At 39.8% G+C, this 25,764-nt stretch overlaps 2 protein-coding genes across 3 annotated transcripts; both read right to left on the bottom strand.

Annotated features, from left to right (window-relative positions):
- Positions 1-252: 252 nt before the first annotated feature.
- Positions 253-10,471, bottom strand: LOC119725687 (b(0,+)-type amino acid transporter 1-like). The gene is made up of 13 exons (XM_038197210.1): positions 10,320-10,471; positions 9,039-9,189; positions 8,238-8,369; positions 6,148-6,393; positions 5,644-5,769; positions 5,044-5,149; positions 3,888-3,932; positions 3,524-3,647; positions 2,681-2,784; positions 2,403-2,499; positions 1,742-1,891; positions 963-1,131; positions 253-476 (listed from the first exon to the last, which is right to left on the bottom strand). The coding sequence occupies exons 1-13, from the start codon at positions 10,347-10,349 to the stop codon at positions 409-411; spliced, it is 1,548 nt and encodes a 515-aa protein (XP_038053138.1). The 5' UTR covers positions 10,350-10,471; the 3' UTR covers positions 253-408.
- A 3,039-nt stretch (positions 10,472-13,510) lies between these two features.
- On the bottom strand, positions 13,511-23,518 carry LOC119725686 (b(0,+)-type amino acid transporter 1-like). Of its 2 annotated transcripts, none has more exons than XM_038197208.1 (13): positions 23,209-23,518; positions 21,673-21,823; positions 21,357-21,488; positions 18,261-18,506; positions 17,713-17,838; positions 17,180-17,285; positions 16,663-16,707; positions 16,311-16,434; positions 15,805-15,908; positions 15,449-15,545; positions 15,100-15,249; positions 14,459-14,627; positions 13,511-14,064 (listed from the first exon to the last, which is right to left on the bottom strand). In XM_038197208.1, the coding sequence occupies exons 1-13, from the start codon at positions 23,224-23,226 to the stop codon at positions 13,997-13,999; spliced, it is 1,536 nt and encodes a 511-aa protein (XP_038053136.1). In that variant the 5' UTR covers positions 23,227-23,518; the 3' UTR covers positions 13,511-13,996. The 2 variants fall into 2 exon arrangements, with proteins under 2 accessions (XP_038053136.1, XP_038053137.1); XM_038197209.1 differs by lacking the exon at positions 23,209-23,518 and adding an exon at positions 22,624-22,761.
- Positions 23,519-25,764: the final 2,246 nt, after the last annotated feature.

The following is a 25,764-nucleotide window of genomic DNA, read 5'->3' as shown; positions in this document are numbered from 1 at the left end:
TTATTCAGGTGTTATATAAAACAATAATGATTGTTTGCAATCGGTGACAGACTGAATGTTCCATTCCACTTGGCTTCACCTATTTCATTGTCACCTCAAGAATTTATTCTTACCATTGCACTCATAAACATTCATTACTTGTATAATAATTGAACAAATTCTAATACCTTATAACACCTGTAACCCTACAATGAAAATATGCATAAATGAATATCCATAAGTTAAATTTTAAAAAGACCGCTCTCATAATTATGGCGAAATTCAAAGTTAAATGAAAAAGTGGTTAGTTAATGAATAATCATGTACTTAGTTAATGAATATTCATTATCATATCGACGATTCTATACACCAGATTGAATTCCGAGCCTTTCATGTAATCGACCATAAATAAACAAAAGGCTCCTTTTTTTACTCTGGTGCCACATAATCTGAGGGAACAACAACAAACAACTTCTGCAGAAATGTTGTTATGTGACCTGAAATTAAAAAAGAAGAAGAAGAAATGTCATGAGAGAGATACGCCTTACACATAGAAACAGGAGCCCACCATGACAAAAATACCACGCAATCTGTGCACGAACCTACGGGCAATGAACCAGTCAACATGTTCATTATTCATCAACTATGAATGTGTATTGGCATCTTTCGACACATTGTTGCAATCTTCTTTGTTTTTAATCACTGGAGACATTTTTGGGGAATCCCGTTTGTTTTGAGACAATCTAAAACAAGGCCCTTAAAATTGGAGAGCCAAATACTGTCCAATCAGAATTAACATTACAACATCTCATTCAACACTGACCAATGCCATTCGTTCTTCTGTGCCTGGAGTCTGATACGTCCTTCACATGCACAGTCTGAAGATTGTTACAGCGTCTATTACAAGGCCTACTTCTAAGCCTACTTTCAAAATCATTTTCTTCAACCATTTATTGCTTTATAAATCAATACATCACACTCACCTACAACGCGCGGCCGCAACTTGAAGTGGACGAAAGGAAAATAGAAGACGAGCCCAGACAGAATAAACAGACATGCGTAGATGATCTCGATGTCGGGTCCGTTTACGAACGGCGAAATAACGAGGTACAGAGAGCAGATGAAAACTAAAATAGCCAGAATGATGGGAACCTGTGGAGCAAAACACCATTGTAAATGGTCAATTTGTGATTAAATTACCTTTTCGCGAATGCAGTAGAGTTGTCCCCAGAGCCATCTGGAAGACTGTTAAACTTTCGTAACAATTCCGGATCCACATATTAGGTTGATGAGACTACAGGTGGCAGCAAATAGCCCTATTCCCAAACTCTTGATGGCAGCAAACAGCACCTCAGTAACTGTCGACCTTTTTTTACCAACAAGTTGTTCGACCCGTGGCCTCGCTCCCTGCGTGTTTATCCGTCATGCGTTCCGAATACCGCAACATTTTTGCGTGTATGTATACACGGCCTCCAGAGCGAACCGGTTAATAATGTGCAAGTTGGGGCAAAATCTTTTGCCACCCATGGCTTAATGTATGCCCTTGTGGCAGCCAAAATCATTCTGTGTTTACAAACTAAAACAAATGTGTGTATAGTGGTGCACGCATGCTCATAATATAAAAATAAATGAACTCTGCTGCCACCAACCATTCATTTAAAAGTTGTTATAACGTGAATTTTTATATTTTGAGACTTTTATTAATTTGCGCAGAAAAAAATTGACGCTCCCTAAAATAAAAAAAGAGTAATTTTATTTGTACTTTGAAGGGTCTTGGTCGGTTGGGCTGTCTGTAGCGGAGGACTGGGACGGCCAAGACTGATGCACCATAGAACCCCCAGCCAGCGAAGCTCAGACCATAAAGCAAGGTGTCGAATGAACCGATGGCTATCAGAAACAGCGAAATCAAGACCTGTCACGTATATAGGGGACAAACAGAACAGTGATGACACTGTTAACAACTCCTCTGATAGTGTTGGTAACTTTGCAGCTCAACAGAGTGTGAATTTACATTAGTCCATGGGCCCGGACCCAAACATTCACATATACCGGTACCACCTGTGATTGCAAAATATAGTTGCTGTTTTTTTTTTATATTACAATACATCTCTAGCTTATATTTTGATATGATAGTATAATGATAACCTTAATTTGCAGCGTGGTAGCTTATTTGTTATCATCTCCCGAGTGATCAGACCCCAAACAGGATGCCACTTTTTATTCTTCTCCAGGCTTATAATTCATTTACCAATTAAATTAGTTTTGCCACCTCAGATGGTGGCAAAACCTATGGACTAACTCATGGACTACATTTCGTATATAGGCCTAATCTGGTATTGAAGTAACATCTTAAAATATTTTATCTCTGGATTTTTGGGGCTTTTTTTGGCATAATTATACAGACCGACATCACGTGATTATACCTCCAGGCAAATACCGGGCAGAGGAGTTCTTCTGTTGACGCTGATCATGCTCAGAAATTGTACCATGTGACCTTCACGGCTCGTCACGTACGGAAGCCTATAGATAACCCACAAAAATCCATGTAACAAAATGATTTAGATTTAAGAGTATGTCCATTTTCACGTTGCTAATTAATAATAATAATACAAAAGGACACGTGAAATCTTTAGATTGTTGGGACTTTAACGAAAATGACCGGCAGCTATATTTGGGGAAACTTGTTGCTTAAAATGTTCACCTGGCGTCGGCCAAGACGTTGCCCATGCACGCACCGAACATAGATATGCAGATACCGAGGGGTATTACCCAATACATTACCCCCAGAGATCGCTCGGCAAAATTCTGAAAAGAAAGCAAGGAAGGTACAATGTTGGTGTATAATTCTAAAGGCTATTCAAATGATTATTTTTGTATTCTGACCAAATAAAATTAGCTTTCTGCAGGGTTAAAAACAAATGTAACGCACGTATATACTAGAATTTGTATCCTTGTGGAGTCACTTCTTTGTTGTCGCATACTAAAATTTTCGAGTTTGAAAGTGTACTTTCAAAATGCTCCCATTTTAACCAGAATTAATTTCCTGGGCTGAAATTCGGACGTAATATCCCTTACATAAAATCCTTCAATTTGCGACGATGAATGGAAAGAGAACTTCATCCTCTTTACAAAACCGCTACCCCCAGTGCGCTCTGACATTGGGTTCTCGAGATACGTTGAGATAAACAACCAAAGGTTTGTCACAAACGGTCATTTTCTGTTCCGCTCCATAGGCAATTGCCCCATACCCCACATTTTCATTAAAAAAATGATCAGTGGTTTTTCTGCCTTTCCAAGCTAGACATAGATAGACTTAAAGTCAGAAGAATGAATTTTCATAATCTGCAACCCCCAGATTTGTGCGACCGTCGATCCGTTCTGAAGATACAAGGAATTTAGTGTAAAAATGTGTCATTTCCTCACGTTAAACTTGTGTGGACATTTCCGGTCGAGCCGATGCGCGCTTCGTTTTATTATGGTAAAGTGTGTGCGATTTAAATTTAAATATTCAAATTAATGCGCATATATTATGAGTGATACCAACCACTGCGACTGCGTCAGATGCAATGAGCTCATCAGGTGTGAGGACAGTTAGATACGACATGTTGACCAGGATGTAGATGCCTATGATAGCCGGTATACCAACAATGGCGGCAAGAGGAACGTTTCTATTGGAAGAAATGTATAGTAGAAGTTCAACAAAAACGGCGACAAAACACCTCCTTTTATCTCACTTTTTCTTAAATTACCTTCCAAACTACTGTTGAACAAATTACAAATCTGATCTACCGGATAAGTTGAGTTAAGCCAGACATTTATAGTTCTGATTATTGAAGGATGCTATTGGGGCGCTTAAAATTCCAAAATAATACTGTTAAGAATATTATCAATAAAATAATAATGATTACCTTTTTGGATTTTTAATTTCTTCGTACACGGTGTTCAAAGACCCCCTGCATGAAAGACAAAAATTGCGCTTAATGTAACATATAGATTTGGCTATAGTCTTTGGTTTGTTTGACTATACTCTATAGGTTAGGATAGGGTAGCTGTGGCTAAGAGCAGGATGAACAGATGACTACGAAGACTATACAAAGACACACTGGTAATGACTATGAGCTCAGCTATATGGAAAACTGGTTTATTTTCAAGAACTCAATATTCTACCGGTATTGTGTATGTACAGAACTATAACCTCAGACCATACGGCTGCATCAGCTTATGGGTATGGCTGGGTACTAGAATACGGAAGTTGGAGACACTCAGACAGAAGACAGAGGTTCTGAAGAGTTTTGTAGATGAAGACTGGCAAGAGCATAGGGCTGAATCAGCTTATGGCTATGCCTCTGGTTTCCCAGGGAGAAGAAGAAGAACTCAATGAAAGTGGGAAAATGTGGACATTTTATACAGTTTCAGAGGGACCACTTGGGGTGAAAATAGGAGATGATGTCATATAAGGAAAACATAACTTATATGACATCATTTCTGAGTAAAGGTAGACTGACCATGGACTGACGTAATGGTCAGTCTGGGGGAGTACCCTTATGAGGTCACTTTCCCCTGTACAAGGGTTAAATCACAGTCTTGGTATGCTGTGGGTGTATTGCTTGGAAAAGAGTGACGTGAAGACCTTGGGTGTAATGTGGAACACCTGTTGTGAGAGTGGTATCAGGGATGTGTGCTCAGGGTCAGTCTAAATTTTGGTCTTACATTAATATGGTCATGCTAAACTCTAGCCAACATATTTCGCTCATATTCTCCCCACGTTGGCTTGTGTGGAACGAATCGCGTAGACCTACAATAGGGATTTAAAAGTCTAGAACTCGCAATATCTGCATTCCTGCATTGAAGTTGTCATGTAAAAATGACCAATACATTAGGCCCCGCCCACTTCGTCCGTGGGCCTCATCAATGCATTGCATTTTACCAAACGCACGCGTCACATGCGAGTGCACGCGCATGTCGGACATTAATAAACGCACGTCGGACATAAATCACGGCTGTGATTGGTCAAAAGAGCATTGGGAGGGGCTTAGTGGATCAGATCAGTATACACGTACGTACCATCCGTCGTACGGGTACAAGCCTTGGTAGAAAGCAGCCGTGAGAGTCAGGACCTTTGTGTTGGAGCCGCGGAAGGATACACTGGGACTGATGTATGTAGTGTGACCTGACAAATAGAGTTCCATAAGGTTATTGATGTACCATCTTGTAAAAAGTTGTCTTAAATGCAGGTGTGACACGCCCCCATTTCACCCATAGTTTCCTACCTTGTAACAATAACACCACAATCACAGCCATTAATTACTAGAAGGCAACACGATCCATAACATCACATCGTCACATATTTTTCTTGCCTCTAATGTTGCAAATCAAATACTATTATGAATCATCATTAAAACCAAAATCGCCTACCCTTTTCTTAATTAGTTCGAAGCCGTTCCCCTACGTACTTCACACACGTGCGTGATAATTACTCTCCACTCCCACTAATTATTCTCTTTGATTGAGTCTCATCGTTTTCCTCACTCATTTCCTCATCGTGCGCGTCTTTTTGGCCACCTTATCTCGATTTTGAAATCAACTAAAAAAATCTAACCATTCTCCTTCAATCTGTTACATTTCTGACCGATTTTGTCCCTACCTCTTGCGACCCTAACTCACCTTGTATCATCATCCACACACCGACAGCGACGATGATTAGCAGCGCGATGACCTTTGACACCGTGAAAACAACATGGAGGTGGGTTGTCCACTTGACACTGACGGCATTCACAAACCCCACGATCACTGAAGAAGAAAAACACATAGATTTTGTTAAACGGTGAACCAATATAACTTCTATCATGGCAACTGGATAGACACGTTCGGTTACTTTATGGGCTCTTTGAATATGAAAGCCACATTTGCAGTGTCTTTTCATGCAAAATGCAGATGTAAGGTTGCCATACTCATGCTTCAGAATAAAAAGAACCCAAAAATACGGGCTAGACAAAATACTGACAAGTCGCAAAAGTAACAAAATTATATTTGCAAGTCGGTGTGCTCAGCGAAGAGTATTTCCGATGACATCGTCATTGGTCAGCTTGTAATATTTAAGGAAATAGTTCCTGCACTTCGCAGTTACATGAAAGTGTTATGTTGTGGACCGGACTACCTTAAACTTACTGAGAGCCAACACAGCAAACAGCTTGATGAGAATATCTGGGCTCGGACAGTCTCCGGGTACGAGGAACTCAGCCATGTACGTCCCCATAGCCAGGGTTCCCAGGGCCTGACCCCCTGGTCGCGTGAGGAGGCTGGAAGTCCAGGAGTAGAGGAATGCCGGGATATCACCGTAGGCTTCTTTCAGGTAAATGTACTGGCTTCCAGATTTGCCTGTGACGATGCTCAGCTCAGCAAAACACAGAGCGCCTGAAAAAAATTAAATTATCACTGGAAAGGTAGACTAGAAGTCGACATCTTAAACGTGTATAAGCCTCTGTAATGATGACTTCACGCTTTGTTTACATTGTGTGCCTTCTCATGTGAGCCTGGTGGGGACGACAGTTTCGTAGCCCAGTAAACAAAGTGTGACGTCATCATCAGTACAAAGGCTTATAAGCTGTATGCGATTTGCGCAAAATTATCTCAGGATGTCGAAAACTCACGTGTAAAATGTCGTCATCCTATTATATATTCTCTCAGGATCTCACCATCCTTGATGGCACCTTCAGAGCTCCGTACTATGAAACTCCTTAACAATTTTTTAACGATTCAAAAGAAATACGAACACCCCTCTCTACTCATAAGGACGTCATTTCGTTCTGTTTCTTTTGCTCTTTTCTAGTTTGTAGCCCACATCTCGAGGAAGTCTCAAATAAATAAAATAAATTGTTAACTCTAACAATGAATGAAAAAAAAATTGCATCATGTTAGTGTTTTACGATAGATCATAACAGGGTTTTTTTTTCTTCTTTTGCCTGTGGAAAAATGCACACTAACATTAACATTATTTTGAGGGCAGTTGCCGTTTAAGGGCAGTAATTGCCGTTTGTAGCCTATGGAAAAACATCTACTTATTAACTGTTCAATAAAAAAAATTCAATAAAATTGTTGTAATTTATTTTTATGACGTACTTGTCAGATGATCAAGGAAATCTTGCCTATTCATTTTTAAATATCTCTTTGAAAATCGTATTTTATTAAAAAAAAATATCCCACAAATGAATATATCCTCCACAAATGTAGAGTGTTATAGATACATTGGTTAAAATGCCTTATATGTTTGAAAGACATGTTTAATAACAGTTTATTAGACAAATACAGACTCAAAGCCAAACATTAATGGGGGGTTTACCCATGTTACCCTGAGACGCATCTACCATTTTGCACATAAAGGACCCAATTCCAATATCAAACATAATTTTGTACAGTTTGGATTTTAACATAATGCAATCATCGTTATATATTTGAAATTTTGTATTTTTAAATATTTTCAGAACATGCTTGAATTGAGTTATTTTAAGTATGTAGTAATTGAAAACCAAGTCATCAACATATGTTTTTATGTTGTCTGGACTCGAGTTATATTTAATTCTGAAATATTTGAACACCAAGCCATCAACGTATTATTGTCAGTTGATCAAGGAAAACTTTGCAGATTTAATTTAAACCATCTCTTTGAAAATCGTATTTTAAAAAGATTATTATTAAAAAAAACTCATCCAGCGTAATCAACTCCCCTTTAAATGCTTTAAAGGGTTCTGCTTCAAAGTTTTAAGTTTAGAAATGTTCAAAAGTGTTCAAAAGTTTGCTGTTTGATGATGATGTTTGTAATAAAACAAAACAAGCCTCGCTTTAACGGTATCCCTTATTTTAAGCATTCCGCAAACACCAACCAATGGTCAACATAATTGCCCTAAAATTGAGCAAATCTATACAATATAGTACCCAACATATGACTCTTCTTAGTAACCAATAATTGAGAAAATATTAATCAACAACTTGTCAAATTTTTTTAAACCATTTTTCGGTTAATGGCTTTCCAACAATTGGTTCTTTACATTAACCCAACTAACGGATGATTAATAGTACCCAACTGTTCAGTCTGTAATATTTCCCAAGTTTTAGGTAAACATGTTTGCCCAACGGCCGCTGGGCATTTTTCGCTCGACAGATGTGGATGTTGACTATTGTACCAACGTTGGGAAAAAAGTTGGGCAAAAGTTGACCAAAGTTTTTTTTGCAGTGTATTTGGGGCGTAACGACCAACATACCAGCCAAGGAGACCAGTCCACACACAAGCCAAATGATCAAGCTCAGCCCGACACTTTGTGTTCCTCGTAAGACTCCTTGAGGTGAGATGAAGATCCCGGATCCAATGATAGTCCCCATCACGATTGAAATTGCTTATAAGGGATGATATTAGAGCATAAATATAAAGATGGATGAGACAGAAAATATATTACCTTTGACCAAAATTGAGAGAGACACAAAAACAGTGAACGACTCCGGTACGGAGGATAGACTCAGATAATCTATTTATTTCAGACAATCTTGGAACATGTTTTGTGCAACTTTCTGCTCCTCTTATAAATGTATGAAAACAATTTGACAACCCATTTAGGGTTGAATTGTATTGAAAAGTGCACTTCTTTAAACATATAACATTTCCCATGCATTTCCTGACAAATGAGGGCGCTATTGCTGTGATGTCATTTCAGGAAGACACTGTTCTGAAAAAACATTTTTGAGAAAATGTTGCTCTTTGGCCGCTGTCATGTACTGAAGCAACAACGAGGCAAGAAACGAAAATTTACGATAGCAAAAAATCCAAAATTCTGGTAAACTTTGGTGCTGAAATAACTGTAACATTGAGGTTTCTGCCTGAAATGACATCACACATTTGCCCATGAATATGCAAATATACATTGGCATAAAAAATAAAAAGGCACCAAAATGACCTTAAAAATTGCAAAATGAAAATTTAAAATCAGTTTAAAGTGGTCATAAAGGCACATTTACACGGACTGTATTAAAAACATTACCTTGCATGGGGCCTTCAATTCCAATCTTACCTTTTACCAATCCGAGTTCTCGTCGCAGATGAACCTTTTCATCGCTGGAGGATCTCCTTCCAGAAGGAACAACACTTACGCTCCCACTGGAATCGGAAGGGCTACTGTCGTGTTCCGCCATTACACCAATGTTCTTGTTCATGGTCCGTTTCTATCAAGCGTTAAAAATTTTCACCAGTGTTAGTAGCTGTTCCTTCTCTGCTGGCATGGAATTTGCAAAAGTTGAAATCAAACTACATGACACACCGAGGATTTTTATAGCCCATATGGGACGGGGCGGGGCATAACAAAAAGAGAGGTAGTGACAGCTAGAAACGTCATGAACCAGGGTTTCTTCGTCAAAAAGCAACGGAGGGGACAAACTCCAGAGAAAAGGAAACCAATTTTAGAAAGAAGATGAAACTACACCACGATAGGCCCTAAGCACGGGTATGCCAGTGCGACTCACCTGGTTTATTTTTTCATTATTTATTGCCTAAGTCAGTAATTTCCCCCAATCCAAATCCTCTTTATTCGGTCACTGAATCTAATTACGCCACTGTCTTGTTTACGTGTCAGAAGCGAAGGTCACCAAACTATCCTGTATGTACTGTTAAGTTTTCAAATGAACGACTGTACTCGTCTGCCGTTACAGTATACAAAACATGCTCAATACTGACCAAGTCCGAAAATGTGGGACTCTCAATACAGTGTCCAAAAACTTAAGGTATTGAAAACATGCAATAGGCTACATGTAAGTGCAAAATAGACTGGCACCTGAAACAACCAGTCGAACAGCGCTTCAGTACTGCATCAATCAACTGTCGGCTGACTGTGCCAAAGAAATATCTAGGATGTCGGGTACTAGGTCACTATTTCTACACATTTCTCCAAAGTCAGGCACCAGACTATGAATAAAGATGTAAGTCTTGCCAAACAGGTGGACCATAAACAGACATGCACAAGTCTAGCAGCCTCATTTTGAAATCACTGGACTTTCCTTTCATTTGCAAGCCACTGCCAAATATTGAAGAAAAGTCTCCTTTAAAAATTGAATTGAGTCTTCAAACTTGGTTGGTGACATCAAGAACCTTCCCTTTGCCCATTGAAAGTTTTGGAGAAATTTGCTGTCTTAAGAGTGAGACAAAGTTGGCCTGATCTTCTTTTTCATCGTTTTGAGCACTTCAGGTCCCAGTCTGTTCAATACCATACGGACATTGCGGTGCGACCGTTCATAATTTTAGGGTCCTCGTGTGTAAATTCACGGTCCCGTAAAACAAGATAAGGAAGACGTACAGTTACCTTGTGACTTAGTAGGCTTTCGTCCGACATCTGTAGAGCAGGTCGACGAATAGTTTAGAATATCTTTAAAAGTACAGGACAGCATGCATGCAATACTTCACAACACACCGGATATACTACGCCTGCGTCTTCTTTACATGCAGAAAACAAGACAGTACAGAAGCCCACACTGCAGTGGGAACTGGTACTGAAAACCACTATACAAAGCCAACTTTAATACCCGGACGTTCCCTTTCGTACGGACAGAAGGTTGAATTCACAGCACCTATAAATATTCAATTCTAACAATGTCGTTGCTGCCCTTTCTATTGTGAGGCCTCTCCTTCATGGTTCCCCTTCATTGAGCCAGAGCCAGTGGGTCAAGCAAGGTCTGCATGAATTTCGTGTTGGAAACCCACGACTGATCACAAAGCATACATATGGACGGTAATTGTGGTAACAGCATGGGAATTTCATCTCTCTTGAGTTTTAAGAACCAGTTGTTTTAACTCAGTTGTTTTGAAAAAACTGGTTCTACTCAGAAACACACAACTCAACAGAGATCCACTAGGTGTTATAGCACACCTTTCATACTAAGGTCATGTCCACTTTATGCAACCTACAAGTCTCAGTTATTAAAAAGAAGCATAGGCCTACATATTATGATACAATAATCCCCAACGCCTGTGCAACAAACTAATATAATTATAGGTGAAGTAGCAGAACTTGTGCCTAATTTCCGGAACAACAATTATGGAATTGGAAACTGTACCTGAGGCTGAGGCTTTTTTGCATAATTTGCAACAAGTGTAGGATTAATAATTACATTGACCTCTGACATATCGACTACGAAAGCATGCTCACACACAAGAGAGAAGAGTTTATTTCCACAAACGCGGCATAGGCCTATCCATTTGAAATCGGTGAAAATTTTGCACGGTTATAACCTTTAAAAAAAAATAAGAAAAAGTATGACAGCTGTTTTCAACCTTAATTTTTCGCTTTATTGTATTCTTAAGTTGTGTTTAAGAATATAACAGCCGTCGACATTGCTTTTTGGCAGCTTGGATAGGGCAGGGTTCTTAAACGGAACACAATGACGCATATCGCGTCTTGGAAATACAATCTTCAAATATTAAAGTTATAACAAGTTTTTGCAGTCGACCCCCAAACGTTGATGTACATTGTTTAAGTTTCCATACTTAAACAAAATAACGTATTTCTCATTTAGGTAGAAAGACACCGCGTTGTTATAAGTAAAATTAAATATTCTGGTGGAAAACAAAATCATAGGCCTATGTAAAAAGCATCAGTATATGTCGTGAGGTCATGTTGCCCTCGAAGCAATTGTAATTAATACTTTTCCATATGGTTACGTGACAATAAATATGTTTGAATATTACCCACGTCGACCAAACTTATGACATGAACAGCCCTTATAATTCGTCTCTTTTGCATAATCTCGGGTAGTATTTCTGCATACAGGCCATATCAAGCATTATACGTTTCCATGCAGTACCGTGGACCAGATGTGCAAATGACACTGGTCAAATAGTTTACATCAAGTAACTATCAAAGAACACTTGACAGAGGAATTCTGGAATTGTAATATTGAGTTTATTTAAACCTTCTGTGACCGCGTTCGTACTTATTTGGACGCGTTAAAAAGTTACTCCCCAACACCGTACACAGTTTGGTACACATGAACAGACTTGAATGATACCGTTTTATTGAAGAAAAAAAAACTTGAACAAACTTCAAACTGCTCTTCTCTCCTGTATCTGCAACGGACCGATCCAGTAAGCACCGCCCCATGGTGTTCTGACCAATGACAGCCGTGATTTATGTCCGACGTGCGTGCACAAAAGTCCGACGTGCGTGCACGCGCGTATGATGCGCGCGGCAAGAAAATGCAGTGTGGCGTTGGAGAGGAGCACGTGTTTATTTGCTCAGTTCGCAGTGGGCGGGGCTTACTGGATCGGTCCATTGTCGACTTAAGTTTTAGTTCAGCTTTGGGTATCACTGTAACGTAGTACCGTATTTAAAGGTCTTTGACGTTATAATTAAATGTTATATTGAACATAAAAATTATTGAACAAAATTATTAACCCATATCCAATACAGCGAAAGGTTATGCACTAAACCTCTTACCTAAAATTATATTGTTAAAAAACTACTTTCGGACCTATAACTGTTAATTGGTAAATGTTTCTAAAATATTGTGATTTTTTGGCATTTGTGATTATTCGGTGGTGCTCACTCGATGGTTAGTATGCGACAGGATATTTATGATCTGATCAACGTAATTTTTTGTATGAACACAATTAAAACATGCAACTTCGTTAGTAGACTTGCTCCAGTTATTTGGGATGGTGTTTCAGCGAACTGCGAAATATATATCTCTACTTTCATTAAAATGCGTTCCACCTCCTGGATGGTGTCATAGTCTCCTTATTTATCGTCTGGCTCGAGATATGAGGATGGAGCAACCAGAAACATCTTCTGTATGAACAGCGAGACGAGGACAGGAACGGAAGATTTAAAAAAATTATGGAAATTAAAAAGTGTGTTTTGATCGACATCCCTCATTCCGTTAATAATGTCGAAAAGAGAAATGGAAGCAACTACGTTTACCGAGTGCCAAATTGGTATAAATGGGGTAATGTAAACTGAAAAGGAACAGAAAGATCTATACTGATTAAAATTGGAAAGTTAGTGTTGTAATGCAGAATCGATGGGACGTGCGAACATATGGCGGGCACATGAAATGTGCGATACCCAGACGATTGGTGGCAGAAGAATGTTTTATAAGCGTGCGAGTTTCGAATATGCCTTTATATTGCACAGTTCCAGAGGTTAAGATCGCGCAAGGCATGATATGGGAACCAACATGGCGCAGCAAGATCGTACCCATGGGGAACGAGGTTGTTTTGCCACCTCTTCTGGCCTTTATATCTATACTAATACTTGTATTCTTCATTTTTGCAGGGGGGGGGGGGGGCTCGACACATATTCTTCCCATGAGGGCGCTGTTCGAAACCGACATAATGGTCAATGTCAAACAATAGGTGGCGCTATTCCATTTTCACGGGATGTTCCAATAAAACAACTAATCGTCTCCTACTTATCTACTTACTTTAATTTCCAAAAAGTCCCTTCTGACCTCAAAATGAAAATACCTTAATGATATTCGGCGCTAACTGAATAATCCCAATACCTTACTAACACCTGGCACCTATCTTTACAAGAAAAACATTCATTATCGAATATTCATAAGTTTAAATATTAATATAGACCACTTTTTTATAGTGAAATTGAAAGTTAAATAGTTCAATGTATCATTGGTTTTAATGAATAAATAGTTTAGTTTGGTAAAAGTATGCATGCAATGCTCTATACCATAATGGATTGCATGTTTTATGGTTTCATAATTCAGGCGTAATTAAGCATGCATTTTACAAGGTTCAAATTCCTTCATGAATATGCATTATGATATGGATGATTCTACAGTCTAAAAACAGACTGGGTTAACCAACTTGATTGACTAATACGTGTCCAACCAATCGATTGGTTGGACACATATAAACCAATTGTTGGTTATTTCAACCAATGATTGGTTATGTTAACCAATGTTACACCATTTTGAAGTCCCCGTCTTTAGTGTAATCGACCATGAATATTCAGAAGGATCCATAACTTTACTCTGGTTCCACATAATCTGAGGGAACAACAATCAGCAGCTTTTGCAGGAATGCTGTAATGCGACCTGAAATTGAAAAAAAAAAGTTGCATTGGTGATTTTAAATATTTATTTGTAATTGATTTTGTTTATTTTTCGATTTTTTTTTCATCACATTAGACACTTTTTTGAGATTCAACTAATGTCTAGATGCCAACTTGAACTTTGACCTTGAAACTGGAAGAACCAATATCGGCCAATCAGAATAAGATTTCAACCTGTCATTCAGCACTGACCAATGACATTCTTTCTCCTGTGCCACGTGACTGGTACCTTGATCTCTTTTTAAAACGTACTGCATTAATTCTTAATCTTTAAAACATATGTTGTTATTTATTTCCTTTTTTGGGGGGCATGCCTAATTTCTTGCAATAAAAATGAACATTTTAAGTTGTATTTATTTACAATGTAATACACTTACCCATAACGCGAGGCCGCAACTTAAAGTGGACGAAAGGAAAATAGAAGACGAGCCCAGACAGGATAAACAGACATGCGTAGATGATCTCGATGTCGGGTCCGTTTACGAACGGAGAAATAACGAGGTACAGAGAGCAGATGAAAACTAACATCGCCAGAATGATGGGCACCTAAAGAGAAACATAGTACAAACAAAAATGGTAAATTTGTGTTTAAATGACCCCTTGGTGAAAGGAGTAGCGTTATCCCCACAGCCCGACTGGAAGTCTGTTCAAATGTCGTGGCGCCTTGTACAGAAATGACAGATCCGTCTCACGAAAACAAATAGGTTGATGAGACTGTTGGTGGCAGCAAAAAGCCCGAATTCTTAGACTCTTGGTGGCAGCAAAAAGCCCGAATTCTCAGACTCTTGGTGGCAGGAAACAGCCCAAATTCTTAGACTCTTGGTGGCAGCAAAAAGCCCGAAATCTCAGACTCTTGGTGGCAGGAAACAGCCCAAATTCTTAGACTCTTGGTGGCAGCAAAAAGCCCGAAATCTCAGACTCTTGGTGGCAGCACACAGCCCCTGTCTGCATTCTAGCGCATGCTCACTTTGTTATAAAAAATGGCATCTGCTACAACAAAATAATTGAAATATTGTACTTTGAAGGGTCTTGGTCGGTCGGGTTGTCTGTAGCGGAGGACTGGGACGGCCATGACTGCTGCGCCGTAGAACCCCCAGCCAGCGAAGCTCAGACCGTACAGTAAGGTGTCGAACGAACCAATGGCTATCAGAAACAGCGCAATCAAGACCTGTCATGCACGCATTATAGGGGACAAACAGTAATAGCATTGTTACTCCTCTAAAAGTTTTGATATAGGCCTATCTAAACTTTTCATACATCTCAACAGAGTGTGAGGTCTGATCTGGTATTGAAGTACAATGTAATATCTTGAAAAAATTATCTCGGAAATTTTCGCATTATTATACAGACCGACATCACGTGATTACCTCCAGACAAATACCAGGCAGAGGAGTTCTTCTGTTGATACTGATCATGCTCAGAATGTGTACCATGTGACCTTCACGGCTCGTCACGTACGGAAGCCTGTAGATAACATGTAACAAGGATTTATAATATATTATAGGTATGCCTAATTTTCACGTTGCTAAATTACAAAAACTTAAATCTTTTGATTTTATTTTTTTAAGACTGAAGCAAACATACTAAACATGATATTTCTACCGTTTGCACGAAAACAAATGGCATTGCTACAACGTCAAGATCCATTCGCTCAAAATATATGGCTTTACGCGAGCGAAAATGGCCGGCGGAAAATGTGAAAAATTCCCCCAATCGTCTTCACCTGGCATCGGACAAGACAGAACCCATGGAAGCACCGAAGATAGATATGCAGATACCGAGGGGTATTACCCAAGACATTACCCCCAGAGATCGCTCGGCAAAAGCCTAAACAGAAAGCAAGAAAGAAACACTTCGGTAATGGATATTACGGATAATTAAATTTCGATTAATTTTGTTTTGATTCAAAATAGTTTTTTGTCCACTGCGTTAAAAAGGGTGTATTTAAATAGATGATGTCATTCATGGCATACACAAAGATGAATCAATTATCGTAATTGTAAAACACAAAAGAGTAACATTTAAACTTGAACTTATGTAAAAGAAAACAAATTGAATTAAACATACCTGAGAAACCAATCACAGAATATGCTAATTAACTACAGAAAAAGTCATACACTAAGTGTGTTGCAATATGCACCGAAAAGAGATAATAAGACTGTTGTAAATTGTATGCAAATTAAACTTAAATATTTAAATTTATGCGCATATATCATGAGCAATACCAACCACTGCGACTGCGTCAGATGCGATGAGCTCATCAGGTGTTAGGACAGTGAGATACGACACGTTGACCAGGATGTAGATCCCTATGGTAACCGGTATACCAATAAGGGCGGCAAGAGGAACGTTTCTATTAGAAGAAATTTAAAGTAGAAGTTCCAAAAAAAAGGCGACGAAACTTTGTTTTGTACTTTTTCTTAAATTACCTTCCAAACCACTGTTGAAAAATAAATTACCAGTAAAGTTGAATTTAGCCAGAAATTCAACTAGTTCTGATTACGCTAGGGTGCTTTATTTGGGGTGTAAATCCAAAAGTTTTGGTGAAAAGAATGTTCAGGAAAAATATAATAATGATTACCTTTTGGGATTTTTAACTTCTTCGTACACGGTGTTCAAAGAACCCCTGCATGAAAGATAGGAAAAAAAGCGCCCTAAAGTCATGCTGAAACCAATATCTTTTTGCTCTTATCCTCTCTACGTAAGTTGGCTTGTATATGGAAAGAATCGCGTGGGCCCGGTCCCCAGTACTGGCTCTCGTTGGAAGCGCAATATCTACATTTATGTTCTGAAGTTGTCTGACAAAAATGTGACGTCATTTTTCACACGTATTGGAACACACACTCTTGTTTTACTATACTCTCGAGGACAATGCTTTGTGTTTTCCTTTGTACCTGTAATATAACACTCTGCCATAGACTAAGCACACAAACCTACCACAGACGACCGTTTTGAACAAAAGACCCAACTCCCGAGGACTGGAAGGATCTGTTGTTCTCCCTTTGTGTGTCTGTCCTCGAGGGTTATGTAGAAACTGGAAGTAGTACAGAACAAAAGAGGGCGGGCCAAGTGAATCGGTCTATTTATTTCACACGTACCATCCGTCGTACGGGTACAAGCCTTGGTAGAAAGCAGCTGTGAGAGTCAGGACCTTCGTGTTGGAGCCGTGGAAGGATACACTAGGACTGATGTGTGTAGTGTGACCTGACAAACACAAGGCAAAATAGAGCTCCGTTTAAGGTATACAGCTTCTTTTAGAAAGTCACCTTGATGCACTCCCTTATTTTACCGATTTCTACCATATCACAGTGATTAGTACATGAACCACCACCATCATTGCCATTATCAGAGGCAAGCAACAGCTGAACGGCACGATCGATAATATCACCGTGACACATTTTCTTCCGTGTAATATTGCAAATCAAAACAATATGAATCTTATGAAACCAAAATGTAATGTCATTAGGTAGTTCATCCTCACTCCTTTCCTTCACGTGCCCTTTTCTTCTCATTTCGATTTTAGAATCCACTAAATTCCAACCATTCTTTTATAATCTGTTCTATTAATGGCTGTTTTTTTGGTCCCCTTCGACTTTGCGACCCTATCTCCTCGATCCCTTCCCTCCCTCACCTTGTATCATCATCCACACACCGACAGCGACGATAATGAGCAACGCGATGACCTTTGACACCGTGAAAACAACATGGAGGTGGGTTGTCCACTTGACACTGACGGCATTTACAAACCCCGTGAACGCTGTAGAAAAACACCCACACAAACTATGTCAAAAGATACAACAGACGTCTCTATCCAGGCAACTGGATGGGGGCATTCGTTTTTTTGGTTTTGTTTTCGTTTTTGTTTTTTGTTTATCTCAGCCAATATTAAAAATGAAAGCAAAACTTGAAGTGTCTGATCATACCAACTGCAGATGTTAGACTGCATCAGTTGAAATCGGCTGGACAAACAATTATTGCACGTGACATGTTACAAACAGGTTACGCAAAAATATATATATATTTACAACTCTGTATGCTTATCAAAATGAGTCTATAGAACCAGTCCAGAATTATTTCCGATGACATAATATATGACTGGTGAGCTTGTTCATCTAAGGCCAATATTTCCCGCGCTTCGCTGTTGCGCAAAATTGTTGTGTCGTGAACCAGACTACTTACTGATAACCAACACAGCAAACAACTTGATGAGAATATCTGGGACCGGACAGTCTCCGGGTACGAGGAACTCAGCCATGTACGTCCCCAGGGCCAGCGTGACCATGGCCTGACCCCCTGGTCGCATGAGGAGGCTTGAGGTCCAGGAGTAGAGGAATGCCGGGATATCACCGTAGGCTTCTTTCAGGTAAATGTACTGGCTTCCAGATTTGCCCGTGACGATGCTCAGCTCAGCAAAACATAGAGCGCCTGAATAAAATTAAAGAGGCATTACGGATTGAAATCTCCAAAATTTATGTTTTGGATTGTTTACTTATCCTATTTCAAAGGTCTGGTTGTCGTTGAAAGGAAACTAACCTAATGTCTTAACGTTCCCGAAAAAAAGACGATTGTTTACATCGGACGTGGCGGACATTCTGTGGCATACGTAGGCCTATACGTATTTCTAGTCGTAAATAAATCAATGAATTATGGGCTCTCGGCGCGGTGACAGCATCAGACTGGTACCCGCAAATAGCTGCGGTAATTAAAATAGCAGTGGTTTGTAGCGATTTTTTTTTCAAACGGACATGTGCACGACTCGAATCACGACTAGTACCACAACATGAGTCACATTTTTTGACCCCCGATTTTCGTTCTCGCGTACCATCGCAAGAATAGCACCAAAAAACGCCCAGTTTTTAAGGATGGTTGTGTGGATGATATCCTACTTTTCAATGCTCTTTTCAATTGACATAATTTCGTTTAAAATGCGTTTTGTAGCCCAATTGGGCGCATTCCAGGACGTAAAGTACCTTTGAACAATCGTTGGAAAGGTAGACGTAGATGACGTCATACTTTGTTTACACGTGTGCTTTCTAATGGGAGCCTGGTGGGAATGATGGTTTCGTAGCCCCATAGCACAAGTAAACAAAGTGTGACGTCATCATCAGTATACAGCTGTTTATTAGATGTCGTTATCCTGTGATGTGTGCACAATTATTTCAGGATGCCGATATCCAACAAGCAAGATGTCGTCATCCTGCATATTATCTCATGATCTCACCATCCTTGATGGCACCTTCAGAGCTCCGTACTATGAAACTCCCTTCTTTCTCCACTTCACAATTTGTAACGTTTAAAAAAGAAATGCAAACACCTTTCTCTAATCATTAGGACGTGTTTTCGTTCATTTTCCCCTCTCTTTTCTAGTTTGTAGCCCACATCTCGAGAAGGTCTCTAATAAATACAATGAACGGAAAATTATGCATCATGTTGGTGGTTTACGATAGACCATAAAAGATGTTTTTGCATTTGGGGAAAATGCATTTAACATTCGACAGGCTTTCTAATTTTAAGGGTAGATGTGACTACTAATTGCCGTTTATAGCCTGCAGCAATGAATCTACTTAACTGTTTAATATAACAAAAAACAACCTTGGTGTAATTTATATTGTTGACGTGCTTTTAACCTTGACCATGATGTAAAATATGGGCAGAAAATTAAACGGTTATCCATGACACGCCCCAAATATATAACAATGGCCCGAACTATAGTTGTGACACTGTTTTTGTGTCTGGCATTCCTCACTAAACACTTTCATAATATATGTGTCTGTAGTAAAATGCTTCCGCTTTTGAGTTATATTCTGTTTTTATTGCACTTCCGGTAACACCGGAAGTAAAGGTCATGCGGTTTTGTGTCTGGGAACACAAAATGTTTCTCACGGCATAGTCTACAACTCACGAAAAAAACGAACACGATACTCTATTTAGTTCAAAAGATATAACGCAAACTATTTTGTCAAAATTTGCCCTTAAATCGCTTGTAATTTGATACCTGATAACGTCATGATGACGTAACAAAATTTATAATCACACAACCTGCAGTTGAACTTGTTGCTTTACCTCGACAAGACTTGTAGGCCTATCAGGAAGCGCACATCTGGTGCTGCATGGATGGCTACTCAAGCATACAACCAGTTGGGACTATTGGTAGACTTGCCGGAGTCTCTAACGTCGTTTGAGTTCATGCAACATATGCTAATCATATCATAAAATGGCTTTCATGTTTTTTTTCTTTTGCATGGGCATAATAAAATTGTGCACTGACTCTACGACGGAAAAGTTTGTGGCTACACGCTGTGGAAATATTAATTTTCAGCATTCAGATATGTGAGGAAAACTGGTGAGGCGCGATTTCAATCGGTTATGGGAAGAAATCTTGTTTTCCTTTTATTTGAGGCTAATTTCTATATTTTAAAAAACGTGTACAAAGTCAATGGAATTTGAGGTGGACCTAAAAAGATCAAAAAGAAGAGAAAAAAAATCAGAACAAAAACAAAGGCTTTTTCGCAAATTGCGAAAAAGCCAAAAATCGGAACAAAAACTGTGCTTTTCCGCTTTGAAGCGGAAAAGCAATTAATCGCAACAACTCCAAAGAGTGGTCGGGTTGTGCCCGACCACTCAATTAATCCTAACAGATCCAAAGAGTGGTCGGGTTGTGCTCGACCACTCAATAACTACATCAATAATGATAACTACATCAACTACGCATCACTACGCAATTGTCAATTGATCACAACATAATGTGACCAAGTTCCTTGCCTTAATGATTTTCAGTGCCGTGTTGCACAAACTGTATACAATCCTGCATGTTGTGAAAAGGGCTGCAGTTGGGATTGGAATCATTTGCCTGGCTATCAGTCATCATGGCAAGACCTCAGTTTAACGCTCAAGGGCAAATGATTCCAATCCTAAACCACATCAACCTTTTTGCACAACATGCAGGATTTTACACAGCACTAAAATTGATTAAGGCGAGGAACTTGGTCACAGTGTCCAAAAATGTTATGATGAATTGACCATTTTGCAGTGATGCGTGACTGAAATTAAATGAAACTCATTGGGATTTAGGCCAAGGATGAGAAGTATCTGAACACTAAAAAAAAATTACTTTATGGTTTTGTATTTCAAAAATAGTAAGACGCAGACTCTATGTGGGACATATAGTTTTGGAATCTGAACTATAGTTGAGACGAACCAAACTCTAGTTGGATTCGTACCAACTATAATAGTTGAGACAATGCTATAATAAGACGTAGCAACTGCCGTATTTACCAGCCAAGGAGACCAGTCCACACACAAGCCAAATGATCAAGCTCAGCCCGACACTTTGTGTTCCTCGTAAGACGCCTTGGGGTGAGATAAAGATCCCGGATCCAATGATAGACCCCATCACGATGGAAATTGCTTAAGGGATGAGAAAAACAGCAAGACAAAGCAAAAATGTTACCCTCGACCAAAATTAAGAGGCACGAAAACTGTGTGGTCAGCTGGGAGATGTGGTCTTTGTGGGACAGTATGGGAAGATAATGACGTCAAGACTGATATTCATAAAACAATTTTTTGAATGCACTGTTGGGATTGAATTTACCTTTTATCAATCCGAGTTCTCGTCGCAGGTGAACCCTTTCATCACTGGACGATCTCCTTCCAGAAGGAACAACACTTACGCTCACACTGGGATCGGAAGGGCTACTTTCCCGTTCCACCATAATGCCAGCTTTCTTGATCACAGTCCTTTTCTGTCAAACAGTAACATTCAATTTTAACACGTTAGTGGGCGTTTCATCTCTGCTGGAATGGAGTTTGCAAGAAGTTGAAATCAAACTACATGATACATCGAGGTCAGTGAGTATTTCATGCGTCAAAATTTCAGCCTTATGTGATTATTGATTTATAAGTGGGAGCACAAAACCTCTAAACTCGATTATCGCCTTTTTTTCTTTTTCTTTTTGGCGTGCCTGGGCTGCTAACGTCCTTCCCACACACGGAATTACTCGCGAAAGAGCACGTTAGGCTAATATGTCCGCCAGCTGGTAAAGATGTCAAATAAATTGAAGTATCTAAAAAAAGTTCAGGACATGTATGTAAGGCGCAATGTGGGAATATGGGCAAATTCGGAATTTGCCCAGGGCAAAGTTGGAATTCCAACACTGCGCTGCAAAAAGGCAATGCAGTGGAAATGCAGCAAAAATGCTAACCAAAATTTATCTGTTGACAATTTATGGGCAGCATTCCCACATTGCGCTGTAGCAAAACCTGGGCAAAGTGGGAATCAAGTTGATGAGTTACAATATTTTGGAAGGCTAGGCCGACTTCTCACGAGAATCTAAGGGGGAGGTGCCTGAAGTGATCATCGGCAACATTCTCACATCACGCTATTGCTGGACCTGGGCAAAGTAGGAATCATTTGAATTACAACTTTGATTCGAATGGATTCATGTACAAGTACTGGATGCATTCCCACTTTGCCAGGCACTATTGTAATTTTGCAGATTCCCAATTTATCTGCAACACATGCAATACTCCACCACATACTTACCGGACAGGCCTGCGTCTACTTGCACACAAGACTGAGTTAAACAAACATAGCTCACGTTACCGCGCAAACTTGAATAATCTTTGCCTGCGTTACGGTTGTATAGCAGGCAAAATTTGTCTAATCGGTTGAGGAATGAATTCCGCGAGGCGGTGGTGCATGTAAGGGTGGAAAGGGTGTGTCAAATTTGAATATGAAAGACGTGCATAGAATGTACGTAGAACATGTGAGGCGAAGGCGTGGGGGATCATTCTAGCTTGCGACTTCAGGTCAGTAACAAACAGAGAGTGGATCAGCTTTAAACAATAGCTTTATGTAAACGTTCGAAACGTTTTGTCTTGCTGGCAACCACAAGGTTTTCCAGAGTTTTTGCTCATTGAGTTTTATCTCTGGTTTTTAATCCAGTGGATTTATTCGGGAGTTTGTACGATTACATTGAATATTAATAAAGAGCCAGCTCCAACTGGTTGACTGCCCCTTGGCAAGCCGTACCCTATATATGGTAATATATGCTGTATATTAATTTGGTGTTGTGTTCATAGGAAAGGATGTATCATTAGAATAGACCAGAAAACAAGGTACACTTACCCGGACGGTACCTTTCATGCCAATGCGCGTATGTCACGGAAGGTTGAATTCACAGGACCTAAATATTCAATTCAAACAGTGTCGTTGTAGTCCGCTCTCTATCGCGAAGCCACTCCCACATTCATTCCCCTTCACTGAGCCAAAACGTACGTCATTCTGCAAACTCCCATAACTTATGAACTTCGCGTTTATAACCTACATGTACGACTCGACTACAGACACTATCAAAGCAGCATATGGACACAATTATGGATACAATAATCCCAACGCCAAAACAATGACATGATGTGAAGTAGCAGGATGTGTGCCTAATTTCCGGACCGTATACAATACACCGGTAGTAACTTATAGCAACTGCCCTGGGCCGCGTAATGGACCGATCCAGTAAGCACCGCCCCATGGTATTCTGACCAATCACAGCCGTGATTCATGTCCGACATGCGTGCACAAAATCCGACATGCGTGCACGCGCGTATGATGCGCGCGGCAGGAAAATGCAGTGTGGCATTGGAGAGAAGCATGTGTTAATTTGCCCACACGCGCAGTGGGAGGGGCTTACTGGATCGGTCCATTTTTATTCCTAGGAGGGTTAGGGGCAATGTCATGAATAATTCAGTAGTTTCGATTGGAAAATTATGTTTATCCATGACAACGGACAATGACATCAACAGCATTGTTGTTAGTTACTCAACTAGTTACAATACATTAAAGCATTTTAAAGAACGGTTGTCGTCGGGCTACCACACAGTAGCCTAGTGGATAGCGAGATGAGCTTATGGATACAAAGATCCCTGGTTCGAATCCGCGTCGTCGCTGTTCATTTTCATCAGCTATTTTTCTTCTCCAAATTTATCACTGAGATAATTTTAAATTAAGGGGAAAATAGAACGAGAACCTAAGTCTTGCAATGATTCAAAGAAAAAACTGAATGACATTGCCCCTTGACCCTCCTAGGAAAAAAAATTACGCGACCCGCCTATATAATATTGGATCCAGACAGAACATATGGCTTTTCTGCATTATAATTTTTTTCACGAGTTTAACTGAGCCTTTTTAAATTGTCATTTCTTGCTCTTGTATGTAGGCGGTAGGCCTATAAAAACTATTTAAAGCTATAGTCCATCATATGTAATAGACCGCTTGCAGACAAGATCGATAATTGACGCGCTAAGGTGAGCGACGCCATGTTCTGGGACAAAATGTCCGTGGATAATACGCCTGTCCCACAACATGGCGTCGCGCGCCTTCGCGCGTCGATCATCGAACGCGTCTGCAAGCGGTCTATTAGTGCATTTTGTTCGTTTGAAGCAACAAAAGTGTTCAAAATCTAATGAAGGATACTGAACAACTTACTTGATGAAGTTTCAGCTCAGCTTCAGCTTCATATTCCGAGAAAAACAGCATTCTAGGATCTCAATTTAAAATCAAAAGTTGCTAAATCATGTTTCGAATTGTTTTGAATTGCAGCTTTACGCGATGTCGCGCACTGCTTGTGCGCGCTGCGCCGAATAACAAAACGAACTACTAATTTAAATTTTCCTACGGTGCTTCTTAAGAAGCACCGTTGGAAATGCCTTCTTTCGTTGATTTCGTCAAAATGAGAGCTTGCCAGAAAGGATAATTTCACAGGGAGTTTAGTCCCCTTACTATCTTTCAACCAGTATGTTTTTCAACAATAATTAAGCCGGTTACTTTTTTGGATAGCTGCAAATGATGGACTTGGGCTTTAAGCAAACAGCAAAAGCATTTAGCCTACTTTGGATTTGGAGTAACAGCTTTAAGGGAAAACATATGTTGAGTTATGGCCTAGCGGTTAAGAGCACCTCACCCGACTCATGCTTTCAGAGGCAGCAGAATGTGGGTTTGAGCCCGGGTCTGGACACTTGCGCCCTTAAAGCTATAGTCCATCATTTGCAGCCATCCGAAAAGTAACTGGCGTAATTACTGTTGAAAAACAAACTTGGTTGAAAGATAGTAAGGGAACTAAACTCCCTGTGAAATTATTCTTTCTGGGAAGCTGTCATTTTGAAGTAATCAACGAAAGAAGGCATTTCCAACGCTGATTCTTAAGAAGCACCGTAGTAGTTCGTTTTGTTATTCAGCGCAGCGCGCACAAGTATTGGAGCGACGCACACACGCGCGCGGTTGTTATAATTCGTCGGATCAGTGCGCGACGCCGCGTATAGCTGCAATTCAAAACAATTCAAAACATGATTCAGTAACTTTTGATTCGAAATTGAGATCTTAGAATGCTGCTTTTCTCGGAATGTACAGCTGAAGCTTAGCTGAAACTTCATCAGGTTAGTTGCTCAGTATGCTTCATTAGATTTTGAACACTTTTGTTGCTTCAAACGAACAAAATGCACTAATTACAAATGATGGACTATAGCTTTAAGCAAGATACTATAACCATTATTGCTTTCGTCGGATGGGACGGAAAGCCATAGCTAGTCCCGTGTGTTGTGTAATGCAATGCACGTAAACGAACACAGTAACGCTTATCGCTAAGAGAAGGGGTTTGCCCCGGTGTTTCTCCCCTGCCGAGTATTTAGGAGA

The sequence above is a fragment of the Patiria miniata genome, unplaced genomic scaffold (genome assembly GCF_015706575.1).
Source record: "Patiria miniata isolate m_02_andy unplaced genomic scaffold, ASM1570657v1 HiC_scaffold_19, whole genome shotgun sequence".
NCBI classification, from domain to species: domain Eukaryota; kingdom Metazoa; phylum Echinodermata; class Asteroidea; order Valvatida; family Asterinidae; genus Patiria; species Patiria miniata.
This window is presented reverse-complemented; position numbering and strand designations above follow the sequence as displayed.